This window comes from Chiroxiphia lanceolata, chromosome 2, assembly GCF_009829145.1.
Source record: "Chiroxiphia lanceolata isolate bChiLan1 chromosome 2, bChiLan1.pri, whole genome shotgun sequence".
In the NCBI taxonomy this organism is placed as follows: domain Eukaryota; kingdom Metazoa; phylum Chordata; class Aves; order Passeriformes; family Pipridae; genus Chiroxiphia; species Chiroxiphia lanceolata.
Genome location: NC_045638.1, coordinates 73,166,230 through 73,191,727, shown reverse-complemented (window position 1 = coordinate 73,191,727; position 25,498 = coordinate 73,166,230). Strand labels below are relative to the sequence as shown.

At 36.9% G+C, this 25,498-nt stretch overlaps 1 protein-coding gene across 2 annotated transcripts in view; it reads left to right on the top strand.

Annotated features, from left to right (window-relative positions):
• The window catches only part of NUP58 (nucleoporin 58), a 41,526-nt gene extending 17,735 nt beyond the window's left edge, over positions 1 to 23,791 (top strand). The window contains exons 12-16 of one of the 2 annotated variants that reach the window (XM_032680998.1): positions 2,011 to 2,093; positions 4,677 to 4,878; positions 10,962 to 11,060; positions 13,885 to 13,980; positions 23,655 to 23,791. In XM_032680998.1, coding sequence (XP_032536889.1) covers positions 2,011 to 2,093; positions 4,677 to 4,878; positions 10,962 to 11,060; positions 13,885 to 13,980; positions 23,655 to 23,740 — 566 coding nt within the window. In that variant the 3' untranslated portion in view covers positions 23,741 to 23,791. Of the gene's footprint in view, positions 1 to 2,010; positions 2,094 to 4,676; positions 4,879 to 10,961; positions 11,061 to 13,884; positions 13,981 to 17,924; positions 19,902 to 23,654 lie in introns of those variants that run through there. The other variant, XM_032680996.1, reaches the window with a different exon arrangement.
• Positions 23,792 to 25,498: the final 1,707 nt, after the last annotated feature.

Sequence of the window (25,498 nt, the reverse complement as noted above, 5' to 3'; positions counted from 1 at the left end):
AGCAAACTTATACCTTTAACATAAACTTAGTAGTTAATCTCCTCTCTTGTTATCGTTGGCTTTTCTCATATAATGTACAGAAATTAGTGTTCAGATGTATTCCTTAGTTCTTCGATGTAAGGATTTGGAATTAAAGGTTAAATTCATAAAGGTTCTTGAGCTTTTGAAGATGGATCCAGTTTCTGAGGTGTGATTTGTAAGCTTGGTTTGTTTTGACATCCACATCTCCCTCCAGCATCTAGGTGATGTCTGGCACCTTCTGTCTTGCGCTGGGCTGTCTGACCAGGCAAATAGGAGTGCCTCCTCTGCCAGCTCTAGATCAAAATGGGAACTTTTCCTTAGTTTGGAGCCTGTTGGTATTGCCTTCAGCTCTGATCAACTAAGAAAATTTAGTCTTGTTTGCTGCCACATCATTCAATCTTGAGAAGACCTTTCTGGTTAAAGAATACTGACCTCTGGACAGTAGTCTTCTACTGTTTGGTTACCATTCCTGTGATCATAGACAGTTTTATCTTTTGGGCCATTTTAGATACAGGTCCTGCAATAAGCAGTGATTTCAAGTGCATGTCTTTCTGTGCTAAACGATATTTGAAAGTCTTGCCATCACAGGATGGTACATAAACTATGGACCTTATATGTTAAAAAGAAAGAGGACTGTGTAGACCTAGCTTGCAGAGTAGAAAATCTACTGAATCCTGAGGGTCCTCTCTTTTTCTGTGTGGCCTTCTTGTTCATCAAGAGTACGAGAGGGATGCCTTCACAGATTTTCCTAAGGTTTTTCAGCAGTTTCTGCTAGAATCTAAAGGTTCCTTGCTTGTGTGGACAAGGCTCAATCTGTTGTGCCAGTACGAGCATACTGTCAACAAATGATGTAGTGCTCTAGACAACACTGTATGGTAAAGACTACATATGCAATACAGGAAAAACGTAGTTTGCCATGCAGGACTCCATGACTCAGAATGTCCTGAAAATTTTGAAGTGTCTAGTATTCAGTATCAATAAATTGCCTCCAGAGTCTTTGGAAACTTGTGGCCAGTCTTCCTAGACACCACTGCCTCCACAACCCTGCAGGGTGGCATGACGCTAATTCCACAGTTTTTTGGTTTTATAATGGAGAATTTTCCCTATGGACAGGCAGACATTTTCAGTTCAAGAATCATTGCTACACTATGCATCTTCAAGAACTTGATAGCTATTATTTGCATTTCAGTCGGTTATATGCATCCTTCAGAGGAAATGCAGCTGATCTTTTTGCAATAAAAGATCACTTCAGCACTCTTCTGTCCTCCACTTTTGTACATTGCTTCTTTGAGAAAAGCACTTTTTTGTCAGCGGATGCCTCATTTTGTCGAAATCTTTGAGATTTCCCCTTTAATACTAAAATTTTATGTTAGTTGGGTCAATGCCCTGAAAATACTTTTATATCTTTGTAGGAAGTGGGATATCCTAAATACAAGACTTTTGTAAGCAAGAAGCTCCCTGTTGTTTTTCTTTGTTTATGATGTGCTTGTGGGTTGAGCTAGATTAAGAGTTCCCATGATGCTTGTTAAAATTATGTCTTTTAAATGTAAATAAATCTTCCATTCTACTGCTGTCTCTGACGAAATCACCTGAACACTCAACTGTGCTTTAAGTCAGAAAGAGTGGAAAATATATACAAATACAAGAAAATTTCATTTAACTGTATATAGGTAAAAGCTGATAAGGTGAAAATGTTCCTTTGAAATTGGATAAAGTTAGTTTAAATATTATTTTTTAGCTTTGCGGATGATGGAATTATAGGAAACTATTTACTATATATATAAAAATAAATCTGAGAAAAGAGTATTTTTCAAAATAGTTTGAAGCTTTGTGTCACCCAATTGCTGTAATCCTGTATTTCTTATAGACATTACCTTGTTCACATGCTTGTGCTCTATGGGTTTTGGGTGAGCTTCTTAATTTAGTATAAATACGAAATCTTCTGGTAATGAGATTGTCACTTACCAACCTTTTACATGCCTCTTACAGACTTGTCTATGGCTATGCAGAAAATCTATCAAACATTTGTAGCTTTAGCTGCACAACTTCAATCAATCCATGAAAATGTAAAGGTATGTTGTTTTCATGTGTTCCTGTGTATTTAGTGAAAGGACTGCAAAGAGTTGTTTTTTTAAAATATATCTTTAGGTTTTCTTTTTTCTTTTTTTCCCCCTTCTGTTAATTTCACTGCTTCTAAAAATTTTCAAACTGTCCTAGAGAAGTACTTTGATTAAAAAAATAACTTTTGTTCAACTGAAGTCTAATTTGAAGTATTTACTGGTAGTAATGATAGCAACTGGCCACAATCACTTGGGTTACAAAATGTTTTTCATTTAACTCCTTTCCTTATAACTGTTGATCAGTTTTTGAAATGCCTTTGATTTCATGCTTTTATATTTTGATTTTTGCCTAATGACCTCTTGATCTCAAACAAAGATGATTTAAATCTGCTCTTGATCAAATAGGTAATAGGAGAAAAAAAAGTAAGTTTCCATATGTAAGATTTTTCAGCATATCAAAGAATTGAGGTTAAAATTGTATTCTGGCTATTTTAATTTCTTTGAACCTGGATTTCATGGTAAGTTGTATGTATAGAAGGAAAAAAGACTACTGTGAAAAAATCCTTATGTATCAAAGGTCCTAGTTAGGTCGGGTTTTTTCCATTATGGACTCTGGCTTGATTTTTTCCATTTACAGTTCTGGATATGTTGACAAAATGTTACTGTTCTACAATCCATAATTTTTTTGAAAACATCAAAACCCTTCTTGGTTGCAAAAAACAAACCAACTTGGAGAGGAGTACAAGTGTTTGTTTCTGCTAAGTGACTTCCTTAATGGAAATAGATATCTTAATTGTTTCCTTCTCTAAGCTTCTTCTGGGAAATTTTTTTGAGATTTTAGTCTAGTTGGTAGAAATGAATGCTGATACTTTGGAAGACAATTCAAAGATAAAGCTTCAAAAAACAGAAAAACAAATGTAATGCTAAAGTGTCAGATGTCATTATAACCATCTGTTTTAGTTTATCAGCTACAAGATGCTGGGAGATGAGAGCAGTTTTGAAATTGCTGTCTCTCCCTTATCTGATGGTTGTGATGTGGTTTGTGAAGGCAGAGCTGTGATCACAATTCATTCCTTTGCCCAAAGTAGGCTTTCTGGTTTGCACATACACTTTGATTCAAAGGTCTGAAGTTGTAAAAAAAAAAAAACAAACAAAAAACCAAAAACAACCCCCCCCCCCCAAAAAAACCCCAAAACCAAACAACAAAAAAACCCCAACAAAAAACACACCAAACCAAAAAAACAACCAACACATGACCTGAAACATCTTCGCGTGGGGTTGCTAAATATATTTATATAGTGTATGAACATGTAGATGCATTCTGTATCCCAGCTCAGTGAAAAGTAAAATATGCTTGGGCACAATTTGAGTAGGTAATGTCATTATCTACTATTATTATTCAGCACAGATTAACCTTAAGAACTGCTCTACAATGTCTCATGGCATTTGTCAGCTCCTAGAGCAGTGAGTATGGCATTGTATTAAATTTCGTCAGAGTTCTACAAATGCCTTTTCTCTCCAAAGACAGTACTCCTGATGTGATAGTGAAGTTATTCTTTTGTGTGTTGCCTGGTGTTTCTGGTAGATTTGGGATTACAGCTGTTCAAATCCCGAGTCAGAATTTTTGGACTGTAAACTCCTCTTCTAGGAAACAAGCATACCTTTGACCAGGAATACAGAACGTAGTATGCCTTCCATAAAATTGAATCTGTTGTTCTTTAATAAGTATATTGCATTTAAAGATTTTCTGTTGTAAGATGGAAGTCATCAGTTATTTAGTTAAAACTATTTATACTTTTTATGTTACCTAAGATACCCCTAGTTTCCTCATCTGTGACAGGTAGAAATTGCTCATGATGAACAGGCCTTGCTGGTATTGCCACAGAAGGTGGTGGGGTTTTGAGGAGGGAGAGGGCATAGGCAAGTGGAGGGGAGGGCACAAGACAACAGGCTTGGACTACTTCTTACCCCAAGGCAGAATGATCTATTGCATTTGGACTGTGTAATATTAATAATGAAATGCATCAGAAACAAGAGTGAATTCTAAAATACTGGTAGTTTCTTTAGCTTTGTGCTAAGAAAGAAATGCAAAAGTGAAAGGAAGGAAAGACAGGTGAAGGTGATATAGGGGAGCAAAAGCAGACTCCATGAAGAAAGGGTAGCACTGAAGAAAGAGTTGTTATTTTATAAGCTAGTAATGTGTCTTTATTTTGCCTCTTAGATCAGCTAGTACAGTGATACAAATTGAATTGTCCTGATTTGCACCAACTTTGAAAGATTTGGATACCATTTAGTATGTTAGTCTATTATGCTTGAATGCATAATTAAGGAACCTGTTCTGACTGTACCTGATGCAAACCAGTTCTTTCTAGCTCATAGCCCGACTGGGGTTTTTTGGGTTGTGGGGGAGCTTCTTGTTTGTTTTGGTGATGATGTTTGTTGGTTCGGTGGGGTTTTTTTTGGGGGGGGGGGGGCTTTGTGTTTGTGGGTTTTTTTGTTTTTTTTTTTTAGGAAATGTTATTCCTTATTCCTTATTAAGTTAAGGGTTTATATCAGATACATGGAACTAAAATGATTTCCTCCCACCCCCTTCAGATGCTCAAAGACCAATACCTTGGCTACAGGAAAAGCTTTCTGGGAGATGCAATGGATGTGTTTGAGGCAAGACGAACAGAAGCTAAGAAGTGGCAAAGCGCGCCACGTGTTACCACTGGACCGACTCCTTTCAGCAACATACCAAATGCAGCAGCCGTTGCGATGGCTGCAACACTTACTCAGCAGCAACAGCCTGCTACAGGTCTGAGTGCATTCAAGTTATAGATTATTAGTGTTGCCACAATAGTAAATTTGTGTAAAATTTTATATGAAGTCTTCCTGTGTGTTAGACTAAAAATCTAAACGTTGTGATAAGCAAAGTTACTGATACATAGCCAATAGAAAAATGCAGGGTAGACTTAGCAATAATTATACAACAGATACTTAATCTTGTGAATTTACTTGTATTAGCGATATTTACTGTATTGTTCTAACTTACCCCTTGGAATGTGAGTCTTCACTCTTAAGTAACGTCTCTGAATACACATAGTATAACCTCTTTCCAGAAACTGTATTGTTATAGTAAATTACTTTAAATTGGCGAGGAGAGAATATCTAAATGCATACTATCTTTTTCCTATGTAAAATTAACAATGCATTTTTATATAGCACTTTGGAACTGTAAAATAAAAAATGCTGCAGAACAGGAAGGATAGTGCAGCAAACATCTGTAGAATAGGAAGTCAGGTGCCTGGCTTATTTTATAGCCAACTCCTTTGTCAGTGTGGTGTTGGAGCAGTTTTTGCTGGCCATTCTGCTGTTGTGAATAAGTAGTAGAGGAAGTAGAGTGGGTCAGTGGTTCCGCACGCGTGTAAGAGGAAGACCAAAACAGAGGAAATCTATGACCCACTGCTAATGAAGAATGGATATGTATGGCAAAGGAAATAACTTAAGGCACCTTAATTGACACTGTTATACTAACCAACCCTCTCTGAGAGGGATTCCAGAATGTAGAGAACTGACTTAGTATGTCATCATTGAACAGAAATGAGGTAAATTCCATTTAATTTTACTTGAACGTGGATATGCGTCTATGTCAGCAAATTATGAAAAACATTCATTCCACTGTGTATTTTCTAAAATGTTTATCATAGGTGTACTGAAAGTCATATTAGCTCCTTCTCTTGTCTTATAACAACAGTTAAATTTTGAATGATTCTAGTTAAAAACTTGTGCAGCAGTCACCTTAAGTTTGACAAATTATTAGACTGTCCTTGCTTTTTCCTTAAGAGGAAAATACAATGTGCTTCCAGCCCTGGCTCTTCTAAACAGCAAGGAGATGGATTTAAATGACAAATATGCCAAAATATTTTGAACACAACAAAATACAAAGTCTTTATGAAATACTTCTCTTCTACATTTCAGTCACAGGCCACAGTCTTTTTGTTGCTGCTGTGTTAATCCATGGAAATTTTGTTGAAATGATGTCTACAAAAATGTATGGTTTTAAATAGAAAACATGAGATAATGTCACACTTCAGGGTTTTTAATACAGATAGGACTGTGGCTTGTGCAGCTTAATGTTGCCAAAGTAGTTCACCCTTTCTTGATCTTTTTCCTTGTCTTATATTTGGTTTTTTTAAATACTTTTTACAGTCATTACAGGATTAGTTCTTTATGAAAGACATACACTTGGGATGTCACATTTAAAAGTCATGCCTGCATTTTCATGAATTGAGGTGAGGGGTTTGAAGTTCCTGGACTTACTAGTCCAGATTCAAGGGAGCTGCTAATAACTTCAGTAAACTTATGCCAGTTATGGCACGACTTTGTGAATATTCTCTTAGGAATAGGAGTGAAGAGAGGAAGGAAAAAAAAAAAAGAAGAAAAAAGGCAGAATTGACCTCTACCAACAGAACTGAGGTGACAATACTATAACATTTTATAGTGAAAGGAGCAAATGGGAGTGTGTGTAGGTTGGTTTCGATTTTTGATTTTATGTTGGGGGGGGGTTTTGGGGGTTTTTTTTTTGTTGTTTTGAACTGAGTATTTCAAAAGCCAAAAATGTGCCAACTACACGATTGATGCAGATAGAGCAAGGCCATTAACTTACATCAAACGTACCAACAGACGTAGGTGACAATATTTTTTTGCTACATTTTCAGTTGGAATACTTTTACCCTCCATGCAGCTTACTTGAAGACCTGGAGGAATAGAGATAGATTGATGTTTTAAGTGGCACTTCAAGAATACTTAAAACTCTTAAAAAGTAGGGTTAGATGAATAGAAAAGGTACTTTGAGTTCCCTCTAGTTCAAAAATAGAATTAGTCAGGCCTAAACTATTTCAGAGATGTCTTGAAGTCCTAAAAGCATGCTGGATGGGAGCATTTCATAGTTTTCCTAAATTACTGATTTCAGTGCTTGACTTTCTCCCAGTTTCAGATTAAGGCTACCGCTTTTTGTCTTAGTTTTAGTGGAAAAGGAGGAGAATCTATTCTTTCAGTTTTGCAGGAATCTTAGTTTTCCCTCTTATTTTTCTTTTCCTTGTTTGAGTTTTCAGATGGCCATTTGCTGCAGTAGAACTGCAAATGCTTCATGTTTTAACTTAGTTTATCCAAATCATAACATAATACAATCTTCTACAAGTTAAAATTAGCATATTTCTGTGCAAGACCTAGATCCTGAAGAGTGGGGTAGATGAGGGATAGTAGAAGGTTCTGAGAGAAAAGGCTGTGAAATGAGGTCTATGTAAAGAAGGGGCAGGGGGTGTCTGTGTAATACCTGACCTGCTGTTGCTGTTCTTGAAGATAAGAATAAAACAAAAAAATTAATCTGGCCTGTGAAGTTTCTGACTAAAATGTAATACATGGTACTCTAGTATTGAGGAATCAGGATGCTTAGTCTTTTTAAAAAAAATATTTGATGTTTACGTGGTTAAGTCTTTCATAAGATGAAGTTAGAGTTAGTTACTGTTCTTTCTCTGAAAAAGATAAAAAATAATTTATTTTAAATTTACTTTCAGAAGTCAAAAGTTTAATAGCTACATCTAAGCTGTGGGATCAGGGAATGCCAGTTCCTGGGTGTAGATAGGCACCCTGTGTTCTCTCTGTATGCCGAGACTTGTCTGGCTTCTATTGAAATAAATAAAGCCAGTGGATCCTGGCCATATGGAAGAAAGGGAGCAAAGATGCACTCCACTGGGCACCTGGGATGGATAATCAGGACACCAGGACTGTGGTGTGCACATGGAAGCACAATTTTTGTGCAGTTTTTTGAAGCTAGAGTTATTAAAATTATGCTTAACTTTTGTCTGCACACAACCTTTCTCTCTAGTTTAGCGTTTTTGGTCCGAGCACAGCTCTGTTGATAGCAGTGAGGCTGGTTATGCTTTTGTGCCATAGCAGCTGGAATTTTAAGCCCTGCCTCACCTGCACCTTCCCTGGGAAATCTTGAACAGCATGGAAGTTAAAGCGATGGTGGCTAATCTACCTATTATTATTGATTGGACTACAGTAAGATTTTTAGAGGAAATTAAATCCTAGTGCACTGAGTCATTATTTAACTCAGTTGGTTAGAGCATGGTGCTTATAACGCCAAGGTTGTGGGTTCAGTCCCCTTATGGGCCATTCACTTAAGAGCTGGACTCGATCCTTGTGGGTCCCTTCCAACTCCAAGCATTCTATGTTTTTAATTCTGTGAGACCTGTAAATGTGTGAGGTTGAAACTGATCTTTCTTGGGTAAGACTAAATTATTTTAAAGAAAGGCTTTCCTTCAAGCTCACCTTTTCTCCTCTAAAAATACAATATCCCCCAACAACTTAGTTACTCTCTCCTTAGCTGGTGAAGTACAGAGTTAGTCAAAGCTTGATCAAGCTGTTAGCATACTTTGTTATGTTTTGATTTGATTCAGTATGAGATTCAAGTGCTAATGGGAAATGATACTGAAATCCTTATAACGCTTAAAAATTTTACTGTGTAGTTTAATTTTAACCAAGATTAGTATCAACCAGTGTATTACTTTGTCAGAATCAGATCTAAGTTGTGACACTAAATTTGCTCACTCTTTGGACCAGCTGTGATTTAAAAATTGCAGAATGTCACTAGGAAATCTGGCTGACCTGTCTGGTCTCTCTGTAATGGGTCCTATTCATTAAACTGAAATGCCCTACAGGGCAAAATATATCAAGTTTTAAACTGTTAAAATACTTGTTATAAAGAATTTGTCTCGTACCTATAATAGCCAGAAGTGCCATTTTTTTTTTTTTGCTAGTGCTTTTGGCATCAAAGAATCTTGCTTGGTTTTTGCTGGTGAAGATTGTGTTTATTTACAAGAACTATAAGTAGTGATGATACCTTCAGAACATTATGGTACAAAATCACCAAATATCATACGCTGTTGCTCAGTGAAAAGCTTGCTAGCCTAAGGAATAAGATCCTGTTTTATATGATCTGAGGTGTTTTAGTATAGTGTTTTTACTGCATGTTGCATTTGGTAAAAAGCTTGGCCTGGAGGACTGTAGTGATTTGTTTAAAAGGTCTTCCACTAACAGTGCCTCCTACTGAGACAGAAACCTGTGTACTTGAGAAGGAACTGGATATGTGTTTTTGAATTCTTTTACTTTATTAGATTACTGATTTGTGTAGGGGGGTTTGTTTTTTTTTATTGTTAACAATTTTTTTCTTATTTTTAAAGAGCTGCTAGGTAGACGTATCAGTATTTAAACTGGATGTAAACAACTTTTAGTTTGAAATCTATGTGAAATTTTGTAATTGCAACACCTGATATACTTTTTTTAAGTTGAAAAAAATAGTTCGGGTTTCCCAGCTATTCCCTGCTAAGCAGAGACTGAAAGCTAACAACTTTAGTTGCCCTTAAAATTTAGTTTTAACACTACTTCGAGTATACAGATGTTATTCAGCTGGGATCACATAAGAATTTTGTGTTCCTAGCAAAAAATGTTACTTTTCAATATACAGTGCCTTTCACTTGATTCAAAATGATTTTCCATTTAGATATTCAAATACTGAAATTATTTTAAAAGCTTGAAATATTCACATTTTAAATATTACTAATGGGAATGTATAAATATTACTAATGGGAAATGTTGTAGTAGAAAGGAAGAAATTTTGAATGAAAGTAGCCCAAGTGTGATAATGGTTTAGGAAAAAGGCTGAAATCATCTGAGCTTTATAGTAATATTTGAATAAATCATCACTTTCACAGATACAGTATGTAAAGTATGTTCAAAGATGAAGATGGTATCTTAAGCAAAGGTGTGGATGTCTGTGGATTAAGAGTTTGGCACTGTATTTTATCTTCAATGGTTAAACTTTTTAAATAGTGCACTGGAAACTGTTTGAAAAAGACAGGAATATAAGATTGTACTGTGAAAACTGTCAAAATATATTAATTATTTATCAGAATTAATTATTTTTAAATGTGTTAGTAACGGGCTAGCAAGTTGATTGTTTATTCCCCAAGTTTAAGGAGAAAAAAAAGGAACTGAGGCTGTAAATTTCATCTTGGCAGACTGAAATTGTTTTTTGACAGTCCTGCATCTTATTGCAAATATGCAGGGAAAGTACTGTCAACTTTTTTAAATTATGGAACAAACTGACTCTGAAATTTTGAATGTATCTAATTCATTAAGGTACACAGAACTGTGCCTTTTGTAAATGCTTATTTAAACAGGTGGTTTTACCTTATTGAATGGTGTTATGTAGCAGAGCTTAACAGAACTCAGTTATCACTTGTGTGGAAAAAAATGGATTGTCATGTTACTGTGTACTTGACTTGCTTAAAAATGAACAATAAATTTAATAAAATAAAGTCATTGTCTTGTTTTTTATCTTAGTGCTCTGTTTAAATTTGGATGGAATACTTAAGTAGTTTTGAAGAATCCTCTTTATTAAATTAACTTTAGGTAATACAGTTTTAGTTACATTAGGGTCAGTTCTTATGTTTTTAATTCAAAGGTTTTCCCTTACTCTGATTCCATTAATAAGGTGGCAAAATATTGTTACTTGTGAGTTATCTCAAGGTTTTGATTAATGTTTTAAAGTTTAAGGTGAGACTGGTTAACTTTTAAAAATACTAAATTGTGTTCTTATGTTATCAGTTTTGACTAGTTTCACCTTATTACAATCAGTGTTTTCTTAGATTTTTACTAGGTGAATGTAGTCAGTCAGTTAAGTGAGAAATTTTAATGAAGTAAAATTTGGGATCTTAATGGGATTTGTTGAAAGCAATGATGTTCACATTATCAAATACTTGAATAAGTAAATAAAGGACCTCTTTACTATGAAAGAGTAAGGCAAGTTTGTTCTCATTTTTTTTATACCAGGGCCACAGCCATCTCTGGGAGTTAGTTTTGGAACGCCATTCGGCTCAGGTATTGGCACTGGCTTGCAATCAAGTGGCTTAGGTTCTTCAAGCCTTGGAGGTACACTTTAACTTTTCTAATCTTTCATTGAATTTATTCTGCACATCTGAATCTCTTGCAAACCTTTAACTCTGCTAGGAGGATGATCTGTTTCAGGGAAAGACCTTAAAACTGGGGAGGTCTGTGCTTTCCAGGCTTCTTCCTGCCTTGCAGGAGGAGTTGCTAAGGCTAAGCCATTGTAGTGAAAACCCAGCATAAACAGGAAGAGGTAAACACAAAGAAACTGTGCTCTTAAAGCTAGGGAAGTACATCAAGTACATCCATTTGTCACTCCAACTTGACTTAATTTTACATATATGCAAGTTATACACCGGAGACATTAGACCATGCTGTAGCTCATCCATATAAGTTTTTCACTTGTTAACTATAGGGACCCCTTTCTGCTTGGATTGAGACAAGAATGAATCTTAAAAAATTACTACAGTTCTGGGATTCTGCTTGCTGAAATAGATTTGCTTTAGCAGTCACTCTGTGCCTCAGTGCTGAGGTGGAAGAAAAAATCCTGCCTCCAGCTGAAAAAGCAACATTTGAAAGCGAGGGGAAAAATACTTACCAAAATATTAATAATGCTAATGGGGAATATATTTCAGGAGGACACATGACTGTGAAAGAGTAGGTGGTATTAAAAAAGTTATAAAATTAATGTAGACCTTTTCATTTAAATATAATGTGTTCTCAGTAGTAGAATTACAGATAGAATTTAAATGATTAGTAGAAGCTACTGTGCATATAAATTTCCTATCTATGTAGGTTGGGGGTTCCCACAGACACTAATGTCCTCTGAAGCTTTTATAAGATCTGCAAAGAAAATCGATACATCTGCTGAGTGCAAACATAACGTGTTGTGGGTTTTCTTGCTACATCCTCTCTTCTCTGCAACCTCAGTCCACACTCCTACATTTTGCCTGTGAGCCAAACATACAAATAAGTGTTGCAAAGTATTTAAAATAATGAAACATCACTCAGTATTGGAAAGGTGATGTAATTTAAACATTACATGAGTTTTGCCCTAAATAATCATCTTGAAATTATCTTTAAATCTACCAATGTCCTTTCTCTTCAGATTTTAAGCTTTTTCAGATAGAAGAAAATCTGTATGCGCCTAAACAAGAAAAAACACAATAGTGGGCTAAAAGGAAATCACTTCTAATTTACCGTTTTTTTCCCACAGTCTTTTAAATGCCTTTAAAAAATCCCTATAAAATTCTTCCATTTTTACCAAAAACATTATAGAGTAAAGATTGTTCACCAGTCTTACCAATGTAAATAAAAGAACATTTTCAGCTGCTTCTAGTTTTGTCATAAAAAGCTGACTTGTATTCTTTTTTTTTTTTCCTAGTTATCTGCTTAGGAAGGTATTTGCTTGCATTATTGATCTGCAAAATGTTTGTCTTTTGATGAATCTAAAAGACTATCTGATAGAAGCAAGTAGAAAAATAAATACATACCTCCAAAATAGCCTGTAGGTGTGTTCTTGGAAACAAAATAGCAGAATGATTACTTAAGTTTGATTGTTTTTTTTAATCTTAGGGGTTTGGGTTTTTTTGAATGGGACAATTTTTAATGTATACTCTGGAAACACCATTTTAATTGGGGAAATTTGCTCTCTTGATTAATTTTCTGTGAATTTTGTCAATGATAAACAGGGGCTTTTGCATTTAAGTATATAAGTTATGTAGCATAGATCCTATGCTTCATTAAATAATTGCAGACACCTTGCCTGATTATTGGTTATCAATTTCAACCTAGATAGGACAAAAGAGTGTATCATTTAAATGAACTATCTTACATTCATATGATACTTGCCATTATATACCCTTAAACCTCATTTGATTTTAAAACATTTCAGAACACTAGGGAACACTGCTTCAGATAGTGTGGTCAATCCTTACTAGTCTTAAAATATCAAAATTATTTCTGTAAAGGAATAGTAAAGGCTCAGTTTGCAGTAAATGAAAGGATTTTCCCTGACACTTGAAACTTAAGATGGGAGCATAATTTCCTCAAATACAAATACTGTTCTCTTTTGGAAAAGCTCTTGAGACAGCCAAAATTAGAGAATATAGTTTTCTTACAGTTCCTATTGTCTGGCCTCTGTCTCAAACTGCAAGTATCAATTTACTTTTCCTTTGAAGTGATCTTGTATTAATAACATGATTTGAAATCTTAAAAAAATTATATTATGCAATTATAAAGGACAATTACAAAACTAAAGGAATGAGTTTTATTACAGCTATATGTTTATGGCTGTCCTTTGTATGATGATTTTTCACGTTAAAAATTTTGTTTCTCTTCTCTTTTTAACCCATTCAGTAGTTTCCTAGATAAAGCTAATCTCCAATAGCCTGGAAGAGGCATGACATTAAAATAAACCAAATGTAAACTTAAAAATTGCTTACTCTGTTTTAAGCATAATTTTTCTCCCAGAGTTGTAGATGAAGATTATGGCTTTCTGTAATAGAAGTGATATAACTTGTATCTGAATTTTCTTAGTTTTAGCCCATTTGGTTACCATTTTCTTGTCAATTTATAGCAATTCAACAGGAATTTCTTAAACTCTGATAATTTACAGCACCTGTTTTTATAGCTTTTCCTTTACTCAGTTTTGGATTTTGAAGGTAGTATTTTTCTCTAGTGCTTTCCACTTTGCACTCTTTTCTTAACACAGCGCTGTGTTGAGAATAAAATACTCTTGAGACAGTAATCTTAGGACTATTTGTTTACCAAATATGTTTGGTTTTAGAATACTCACCCAAAACCTATGTGTCTTTAATTGCTGTGTCTGATTTTTTTTTGCTGTATGTCTTTACTATTATTCTACTAGGATTTGGAAGTAGCTCTGCGTTTGGAAGTAGTGCCACAGGAGCATCATCATTTGGGTTTGGAACTACAAGTAAGCCATCAGGAAGTCTAAGTGCAGGTTGGTTTTTTTTTTTCTTTTAATTTGAAATTCAAGGTTATCTTAAAGCAAAAGTCTTATAATCAAACTGCTGCATTCAGTCTAAGAAAGCTACTGAAACAAATATGCTGAAAGGTGCATGTGTATATCACCAGTGAAGTAACTGTTTACTTACTAAATACACATTTTCAGATCAACTTTTAGGTTCTGCTAAAGGTCTCCCAGGTAGACAGTATTGAGTGAGCATTAATGTTTCCCATTTGATGGTGTCTTTCTAATTAGGAGTGGATGCAGGAGATCAGATGCATCAGATTGTATCAGATGCAGTCTGAGGCACAGAAAAGCAGTGGCTACTTGAATGCAGCAGTTACTGAGCTATTGAAATTAGTATATAAATTTGTGACAAATATACCAGTAATCTGACTTACTGTATTTACAAGTAAAGTTAAAATTCTTTTCTAGAAACCCAAAGGTTTCCTTTAAAGTGTATAACTGCTTACTCTATTTGAATAGTAAGTTATGCATATGTTATCTCTGTATATATTCATAAATGATTACATTAACCACTTTGAAAACATTTCTGTGGCAATTGAACTACACAGCATTCATTTCACTTTTTTGTTTTCATTTTGTTGGGGGTGATAAAATTAAAATATGGATCCTATTGCTCCTTAACTCAAATGTCTGAAATCTTAGTAACTTCTATAGCTTGCATCTCTATGTACCTTTTAAATAGGAGTAATAGCTATGAGTAGGTAAATAGATTACTATAGTCTGGTTTATATTACCATATAATACTTGTGTCCTGTTTCTGAATCTATTTCTTTAGACAAATGGGGTGAATGTGGGTTATGGGATTTACTGTTGCTGCTGCTTTTGTTTAGATATGAGATCTTAAATATTTTCCCAGACTAATGTCTAGTAAGTATTCCAACACCCTGTTCTTCTAGGCTGCTTAGATAATGCCCCAGCTCTCCTCCACGTTTTCCATGAGTTTGTTCTTATCTTAGAATGAAAATTATAGATCTCCAAATTGCTTCTGTCAAGTGTATGAGTTAGATTTAGTTGCTTTAAAAGATTTGAAGATGTTTCTAGGGGTATTACTGCTCTTCTCAATTTCAGTTTGTGTGTTTGAAGAGAAAAATCTGAGTCTTCTGACAGTACTTGAGTGTCTTCTAATAGTAAATTTGGCTTAATCCAGGAGCAGTCGTTGTGTCCAGTGTATCAGCAGATGAAAAGCAGAGCAGCCTTCTCTCAGTTCCTTTAGTGCACACACTGGCAAGATGGAACAGTGTCTCCAGATTCCCCCTGAAACACATACTGGCACTGTGGAAAGCTGACTCCAAACCAAGTCACATTTAATTCCTACTCTTATTTATTTAATGGCAACTAGAAAGGCCGATGTGAGTGGGCTGTTGTAAAGGGCATTAGGACTCTCAAAGTGATGGGAAAATAACAAAAATCACCATTGAATTTATAGATAAAATGTTAAGGGAGGAAGGGGGTGTACAAACACAATTTTTGTGAAAACAGATGCTAAATATTCTTTGAAGAGCTGAGTTCAGAATTTTTGTTGGAGACTTATTTTTATTGAAGAATAGCAACCTCAGTAAATGGGATAAGAGATAATCAAGTGGGATCATGGCGGGACATACTCATACTGCTGAAAAATGGACCTGATTATAATCCATGGGTTCTATGAGCAGCTTTTAGATACAGAGGCTATAATAAATCAGTCAAAGCTGTCCTGGAAATACTTTTAGATCTAGAGCACCCATTGTGATATGCAGGATGAAGGCAGAAATAGATTGGCTTTGAGATCTGCTGAACTGTTGTTTATCCATGTAGCATTAAAATAAATTAAAAATACTGTTATGGGGAGGTGTGTACCCATCTTTAGCTTACCTAGGTAAAGGGCTGATAGAAGCAGAGATGCAAAACCTCTTAACACCCTTCAGGGAGATGCAAAGGCTGTGCCTTCAAAGGGCAGGTTGTCATTTACTTTCTGATAATGGCTGTTTACACATACATAATACTAATTTCAACAATGAAATTGCTGACCACATTGTAGTTATAGTTCAAGACTCTGTGATTCTTCCCTCTAAAACTGAACTATTCTGTGACTGATTCTCTTTCCTTGCAATGGGAATAAGACTCAATGTATACCTTGTTCAGGGGTTTTTTTCCTGAAGATTTTTCATTTGAGTATTCAGCTTTAGGGTTTGGTTTACTTTTAATGAAGTACCATACCATGGCCTTGCTATGCTGTTATGATGGGACAAAACCATTTAGATGAATTTCCCATCTGCCTTTCTACACTTTTATGGCTGCCCTAAATGGCACTTCTAACATAACAGCTATTACTTTCCAAATTGTATCTAAATTAACAAGCATGTTTTCAGTCTTCTATCACATAATCTATGCATCTCTTACTCTAATATTACTCAAATAAAGCTCAAGCTGCCTTCCTTGCATGCTTCAAAATAATCCCTGCATCTAGGAGCAGCAACGTGGAGGTAATTTATGAAACTTTACCGTTGCCTGCTGAACTCCTGGCACTATAGATCACATACAGCTTTACCATGAATGGCATTAATTATGCCATTTTCTATAGGAAGCAATGCTTACCTGTTATCTCAGGTACATACTTGAAATAAAAAGGTAACTTACCAAGCACAGTTTTGGTTATTAAAAGACTTTTCATTCATGAGTCTCTCTGATTAAGAGCAGAAGACACAAGCTTGTGAGAGCTGCTTCAGGATTCTGAGGAGACAACCAGTTGGGTTTTTAATTCTGTACTTTCAAAATATTTAGGCACTGAGTTGAAGATACTGATGTGATCAAAGGATTGCTTTACTACTAGAGAACTAATGAAACAATGTTAAGTAATGCATGTTGAGAATATACCCTTTGTTACTTGTGAATCAGTCCCATTTTTCTTAATATTTTAACTGTTTACAGGTTTCCAGGTACAATGGAAGACCTTGCATGAAGCTCTTTGTTAAAATCTTAACTTGCTTGTGTCGTACTTGTTATTTTGTGTGATTGGTTGCCTTCTTGGTTTCCTGAGAGAACATAAAGAGAAGTTATGAAGCTCTGCTTCTTATTAACTAATCTTGGTGAAATTTCTAGCATTCTGTAATAGTTGCAATTATTATCCAAGTTGGTTGTTCACAAGTGATATAAATTTATAAAAGAAAATTAAATGAGTTGGTGTTACTGTTGCTGGAAACTAGAGGCAGATTTTCTTCAACCGATATTGTTTCATAGCTGAACCAAACGTTCACTTTGTTTACGTTGATAGAGGAGGGTGGAGGAGTTAAAATACACGATTTGCTTACATAGTCATTCAGTTTTTCCAAAGCTTTGTCTCCAGTTTTGCTTTTTAGTTTAAATCATAAAAGGTATTTTTAAATATAAAGAATCTGGCAAGGATTTTGACCCTTTTCTGCTTCACGTTTAAGGTGTGGTATGTGCCATGCATGTTATAAAGCCAGGAAAAGGTAGCCAAGCTAGTAGGAAGACGACTGGGTGCTCAGACTCCAGCTTTGTCGTTCATCTGTTGTGAGTGAACTGAGTGGGCCATGGTCCACTTGTACCTTCTGCCTTCTCTCCCACCTTAGAAGTGCACTGCATATTTATGCTGAGAACTTGAGGAATCTCGAGAAAATGGTTCTTCTGTTGTACAGTTTCAGTGGGAGTTTTGGGTGTTACTGTTGTAGGATAATGGTATAATAGACTTGTGATTTAGGATATAATTGCACTCACTGAGATAGGCTGTGTTAGTGCTGTAATATCCAAGTTCTCTTGGCAAGTCCGAGTGCAGTAGCAATGTGTTCTACAATGTTAGTATAAAGTATTACAAATGCTGGTAATAAAGTGCCTGGTGTTCATAACTTCAAGGAGAACAGACTTGCAGTCCTGATATAACTTATGTTTTAAAATATTTTTCCTTCCTTCATAAGGCTTTGGGAGCTCAACTACATCTGGGTTTAACTTCAGCAATCCCGGCATCACAGCATCAGCTGGCCTGACATTCGGGGTGTCTAATCCTGCATCTGCAGGCTTTGGGACAGGAGGGCAACTTCTTCAGCTGAAGAAACCTCCAGCTGGAAACAAGCGAGGGAAAAGATAGGCACCCCTTTTAGGGAGGGGGAAGTGAATCAACTTTGTTCATCTGAAAAGTCTATTTTTCTAGATTGATGCATTAATTAAATTGCATCCCAGGAGATTTATAAAAATTTTGCTACTTTTCCCTTGTCTGAAATACAAAATTAAATCATATTGAACAGCTATTTTCTTGTGAATAGAAACTCGTTTATGTATTTTTATTTTGGGCCCTAGTTTTAGAAATGTTCTATACTGCATTATTATTAAAGAATCTTGTAAAATCATCTATTTAACCTAATGTTAGTAGCAGAATATTTTTTGTTAATAAGCTTTATACCATATGAATATATGCATATTTGTTTGGGGTTTTTTTGTACAGATAAAATCTATTCTAGTACAAATACTAGAGTTCATATCTTCTGTTCTTGGATATGGCCTTTAAATCTACTTCAGGGTGTCTTTGTGTATATGGATGTAAATATATACAGTACAGTGCACACATCTGTGTGTATGTATGTGTATATATATATGTATAAAACACAGATGTGCATACATTTCCCCATAGACAGATCTCCTTTTCCTTGTGTGTTCTGTTTCTCCATGTTGCTCTGTGGTCCCACAGAGTTTCAAATAGTGGGTCCTAGGCTATGTCATCATTGCTTCTTGTTTTTTGTTGTTTAAAACCAGCTGAAAATGTTTACTATTTCATGAAGTTCGGTAGATAGTAGTTAGTAGCTCTTTTGTTTTTGTTTTTTTTAAATCTTTTTTCTTGGCCCATTTAGCAGCCAACTCTAAAGAAGTATCTGAGATTTTGACACAGACATTTCATAGGTAATGTTCCCAAAGTGTTTGAATTTTAGGGATTTTTTTTCTCCTGAGCTGAAGAGGGAGGGTATTGCAGGATTTCACCTGAAAGCTCAGGATGCCAGAAGGTCTGCGTGCAAGCAGGGCTGGATGAGCTTTTCCCTGGAACTGAGGGAGATGGGATATGCTGTGCTAATGAGCTGATAGCTGTTCCAAAACCAAGTTGATTCACTAGCTTCTTAGCACTGCTGGCACTGACTTAAAAGCAGTTGGATATCTGCTTTTAATACAAGGTATAGTACAATAAGTTGCTGCTAACGAATGGAGGGGGAAAATTATGTAATTTAAAGGTTAAAGCTATTGCAACAGTAGTTTATGAGTCTTGCATATTACAGCATCATAGCTTGTTGTGCTGCATCTCCAATTCGGTGTGCACTAGGAATATCTGGGAAAAATATCTTAAGGAGGAAATAGATCAATTGAGTCTTTGCAAATAACGATACTGGATTGAAGTGTGAGCATGAAACTTTGGAGTCAAGTTGCTTTTTATGCAGAGTTGTCATTTGCTTTTTATTGTTGAAGTGTTATTACCATTTTGTATGTTTTGGAAGTGTCTGCATTCAGCAGTGATTGCTCTTCAACAAATGTTCAGTTTGTCACTTGATCTGATAAAATTAAGGGAAACTGAGCACAGAATTCTTCACTTTTGTACTTGTATGTTATTGCATCTTTGTGAGCAGTCTCTTAGGAAGGGATATAATGTGGTTTTTCTAATGTCATGGAAAAATAAAGCTCACGGTTTATTTTGATTTTGACCTGTTTTTAAACTTTTATTGGGCTGCAGTCAAAACTGTAATGTTTGTATTCTTTTGTTACTGCTTTTTAAAATAATTAATATGTTAAACCACTGGACTCTCTTATAATGTATTAATTTGTGAAACTAATTCTAAATGTGTACTGTTTGTCCATATGTGCATCTTACCATTGTGTAAACAATAAAACAATTATGCTGTGATCCTTGTAATACATATCTGCCTATCTGAAAGATCATTTCCTGCTGTTCTCCTGCATTATAAGAGAAACAGAAACCCCATTGGTGATATGTAGAATCGTTTTCCTAGAATTTATATAGTGCAAAATTGTTCTTGCTGAATTTAGGGACTTGATCTCTCGACTGAAAGTGTGGAATGAAGGGAGGTATTGTATTGTGGGTTTGTCTAGAATCTCTTCATAGTGTGCTATATAAACCTGGATCGTGGTGTAATGTAACAGTGCTGGGAATGGCTTTGTAAATTGGGAAGCAGTCTGAGCCTCCCGGGTACTTGTGCTCTGTTTCTTTTCACATTAAAGCAACAGTTATACCCTTAATTTAGTCTAAGTGAAAATGGGATTATAAAATGGAATAATCACATGCTGGACTACAAACTAAAGTCAAAATGGGATTTGAAATAATTATATTCCCAGAATATTTACTTGGGTGGTTGAATGTAGTCATGATGTTCAGGGATCAACATTGTAAACACTGTTTCAAATTATTTTTTTCCTCCAGTTTAAAGATATGTAATATGATTAGAATGCAAAATACAAATACATTCAAGGTGTGGCTTGGTTTTCTACAAAGCAAGTTAAGAAGCTGACCTATACTTAAACACCATAAAATTAAATCAAGTCTGGATTATCTGTTCTATAAAGAAAGAAAAGTATGTACTGGAGTAAGATGGGGTTCTGTATTAGTTTGTGCCTTGGTGTACAGCTGTGGTGTAAACCTATGTGTGTGACCTCTTTCTTTACTAGAATTAACTTGTTTTTTCTTCAGTGTTCTTTCTGTGATGAAGATAGCAGGAAGAGGGAGAGAGTTATGCCTTAGATTGCTTGTTTCAGGAACCTCTTTCTGGTCCAGAACTTTCTTTGCCCTCACATTTGTCTCTGTTTCTGGCAAATCAGTTAGCTAGATACTACACTTACTTACTGCTTTCCTGTAGATTGTGAGGAAGGAGGTTGAGATAAGGTGGAGTGAGACAGAGTTTATGCATCTTCCCCACCACAAAAAATCCAGATGCAGCTATACTCCTTCCATCTGTGTATTTGTAACATAACTGTGTTTTCAACCTTGACTGCTTTTATAACACAATTTTTTGAATTAAAATAATGTTCAGGAATGCAGGTTTAGTGGCCTATTTTCCCTCTTTGACATCAGTGGTAATTCTTTGGTCTTTTCCAGTCTGCTACTCATGCTAACAGAAGAAATAATCCAGAGTCAATCATGTCAGCTCTCTTATGTGTTATTCCAGGTTATACCTGGAATGTCTCACCAGGGGATATGAAAGAGGCACCTTGCAGGTACCTAATGAGAAATTAAGAGTAACAATATAAAAACATCTATCTGTACCATAGAACATAAATGCTTTATGCTCTGTAAAAAGTTTGTTTCCCTAAAACCCTTATGCAAATTTCTAAGAACAAAGAACTGGCTACCCCCAAAAATTTCCAGCAATACATTATGTAGGTTTTGGACTAATTGCTGCGAAACAGCTGTCAGGCTTTTTCACTCTTCCCTCTCATTAAGTACCTTTCAGCACTGTGGCTGCTGCCTCCAGACACCAGTGGATGGTTGAATTATCCCTGTAGTAGACTGGTACAGCTTCTCATGGAAATGGGCAGGTGGGTTTAGGGAGGGGAGGTGATGCCCGCAGCAGCTCTGGAAGGCAGCGGTTACCTGCTGCGACAGTGCCCATGGAGCTCCAGCCCAGCTGTGACGTGCCATCTCCACCCAACCAGACTGGTAGGTTACTTAAAAAGAGGATGGAGCTGGTGAGGGAGGAGAAGTGTGGGAAGAGGTGAGGGGATGTAATGCGCAAGGCTCCCTATTGTGAATGGGACAATTCATTTTAATTCAGTTGGGGATAATTTCTTCTGATCTCAAATATTTATATCTTGATATTTTTCTAGTCCCAAAACAACTGCATTTGTAATATGATTTTCTTGTATTGATTGAATGTTTTGTTTAGTAGGTAGAAATAGCAATTTTGTTTTCTACATGGGCGATTCTTTTTTTGGGGAAAAAATTATAAATTAACTTTAAATTATAAATTAACTCCATAACCAAATGAATTAAAATATAAAATCAAGGGAGTCCTGTCAGGGTTCCAGTAGCTCTGATGGAGAATGCTGCTTTCACCAGGTGGCAGGAGGCTGCCAGTTATATACCACCACAAAGCCCTGTCATGCAGCGTGTGTAGGGAAATGGTCAGTGTCCTGCTGTGCCACCCCCAAGTCTGCAGGGCCAGATGGGATCCACCCAAGGGTACTAAAGGAGCTGGTGGAAGAGCTGGCCAAGCCCGTTTCAATCACTTACCAGCAGCCCTGGCTAACCAGGGAGGTCCTGGTTGACTGGAGATCAGCAAATGTGTTGCCTGTCTACCAGAAGATGCAGAAGGAGGATCCAAGGAACAACAGGCCTGTCACCCTGAGCTCCGTGCCAGGGAAGGTCATGGAGCAGATCATGTCGAGTGCCGCCACATGGCAGGACAAGGGCAAGCCAGCATGGGTTTGTGAAAGGAAGGTCCTGTTTGACCAACCTGATCTCCTTCTGTGACAGGGTGACTTGCTTAGCAGAAAGGCTGTGCATATTGTCTGCCTGGACTTCAGGAAAGCCTTTGACACCATCTCCCACAGCATTTTCCTGGAGAAACTGGCTGATCATGGCTTGGATGGGTGCACTTGTATCACCAGTAGTTTGGCCAGCAGGACTGGACAGTCATTGACCCCTCGTACCTGGCACTGGTGAGGCTGCATCTCAAGTCCTATGTTCAGTTTTGGGCTCCTCACAACAAGGACATTGAGGTGCTGGAGTGTGTCCAGAGAAGGGCAGTGAAGCTGGGTCTGAAGCACAGATCTTATGAGGAGCAGATGAGGGAGCTGGGGTTGTTTAACGTGGAGAAAAGAAGACTCAAGGGAAACTTCTCGTTCTCTACAACTGCCCGAAAGGAAGTGGCAGTGAGGTGGGGGTCAGCCTCTTCTCCCAGGTAATAAGTGACAGGATAAGAGGAAATGGCCTCGAGTTGTGCCATGGGAGGTTTAGATTGGGTGTTAGGAAAAATTTGTTCACTGAAAGGCTTGTTGTCAAGCACTGGAACAGGCTGCCCAGGGAAGTGGTTGAGTTGCCATCCCTGGGAGTGTTCAAAAAACACATTGACATGGTGCTTAGGGACATAGTTTAGCGGTGAACATGTGACCTTTTGTTTTCAGGTCATAAACATTTTCTGAAATGCCTTTAAGGTGGTAGACTTTTGTTGAACTTCAATATTTGAACAGTCCCTCTCACCCATTTGACTCCTGTTGCTAGGAGGTTTATTACTTAATGCTTTTTTTACTCAGCCTCGGGAATTTAATCTTTATAGCCCACGGCTGCAGCTAAATGCCACAGTGAGGAGGTGAGTAGACTACATGTTTCTTTAGCTTTGATACCTTTTCCAAAGAATGGTTTGTTTTCTGTTTTCTCACCTTTTAGAAGTAAGGCAATTCTAGCTTATTATGAACAGGCTATGATTAAGTTTAGAAGCATCTACAAACTAGAAGAGCTTCAGGGTTTATTTTACTTTTGAGTATAGATCGGTCCCCACCAGGATATCAGGTCATTTCTCTTTGAACAGTTTATGGAAAACTTGGAATATGTATTCCTATCCTAAACAGGTCGGTAGCTGAAAGAGCAAAAGATACTTTATTTGTTTGTTCAATAATGTTTTACAGACTGATGGATTTCTCTCTTTTCTCTAATGCAGGTGTCACCCTAAGGCAAGTGCTTGGGCAGAAGAAGGACAGCAGCTGTGTAGAACGTCATATAATTGCTTCCAAAATCCAGTTCTGATTAGAGGCCGGTATATACCTCGTGGTCAAAAAATCCCTTGCTGGCTCTCTGTATTTAATATGGCACTTTGTGTTAACAGGATATAATTCTGAGGCGATGCTGGTCCCAGTCACACAAGCAAGCTAGGAGGATGAGGTTTTGATCAGACGCTATGCTGTAGTAAAATGGGAAAGAAACACAGACTTGATGAATATTCAAAATCAAACTATTTATTATACAAAACTTGAAATTCTGAAAAATACCACATACTCTTATTAAGAGAAGATGTGGGTAAGTTCTCATGGGGGAAAAAAGATGATGACAGGCAGCTGAAATAGACTTTCAGTTGAGTGAAACCTTGGGGAAAAAAGTATGCACAAACTATGTACAGTTGGGTAGTCTATTAACTCCATGGTTGAGTACCTAAGTAGAAGATACCCTAAACTGAAAAAACATCCAACCCCTTCTCATCCTGTTAAGTGTTAGCATTCCTTGGCTGTTTGGGCTACCCTTATTTCTTTATCAACATCCACACAAAGGAATTTAACCTTTGAGCATAAACACTTTCACTGTTGTTCTATTTGGGGACAAAATAAGATAGATGTGATAAAGGTGTCCATTTGGAAAAAAAAAGTCTTATCTTTAAGAAAAAGGCTTGGAATGGGGCACAAATGCTAAGTGGATGAAATGGCAGTGAGCAGTTAGTCCTTCATAGTGTAGGGACATCTCTCCATCTCTGCTGGAGACACTCATTTTGTGACAATGTGTGGAGGAGTGATGATGAGCATCCCTGTATCTTACCAGTGTGCTGCCTTTGTTGTTCAGTGCAGCTGTGCTTGGCACAGCTCTCCAGCGTGTTGCCTCCTTTATCCTTAACAGCAATGCCGAAGGCAGCTATGGGGCTTCTGATTTAGCACCAGGTCAAAGTGAACCGACTGAAGCGACAGCAAAAGGAAAGTGCTCGCCTTGATGCCATGGAAATGAAACTTAGCAATGCACATTTTATCAGTTTCAAACAGGAATTGTCTTTTTTTCTTTTACCTTTTATTTTGGTTGCTGACTAAGGGAACTGGTGGCTGTCTGAAGGAACTCACTGCACCTAACATTGCTTTTGCTTACCCCCACAGTAGTGCTGTAATGCTTAAAGTACAAGAATAGCTTTAAAGAAGCAGGCACATGTTCGCATACCTCCAGCTGCCAAACCAGCAGCAAGCGTCATTCCCAGGGAGGGCAAGACCTTTGGCTGCCAACTAAGCTTATGCAGTACGGACCACAGGGCAAAGCTCCTACTTGATCCTGCAATAGCAAAGTGAAGTTGATGCTGAGCACTGCTCTGAGAGCAAAGAGCAAAGGCTGTTAACATTGGTTTTGTTGGCTTCAGGTGTGATGATGCTCTGTCAGTGCCAACAGCAACCTCCTGCTTGCATCAGGGATGTGCAGAAGTGGCTGCAAGTGCAGAAAGACTGGTAGCTCGTCCAGATTTAATTTCTGTAGTGAAGATACAGGTCTAATACAAATGCCTATTAGCTTAAAATTATACTTCATTAATAACAGTATTTAGCTAGAAATACTCTTCTAAGTAATTTGTGATTTTACACTTCAGAATTGTCACCTTCATCATCCCCTCTCCCTGTGACTTGTTTCTACTGCTGCCGTAGCTGGTGCAGTCATTACATGTTGCTCTGCCATGGCAGTATCCATGCTGGGGTGGCATCAGGGCTTAACAGGCTTCGGAGCTGTTGGGAAATATGGGGGTAAGATCCTGATCTCAGGCAGACG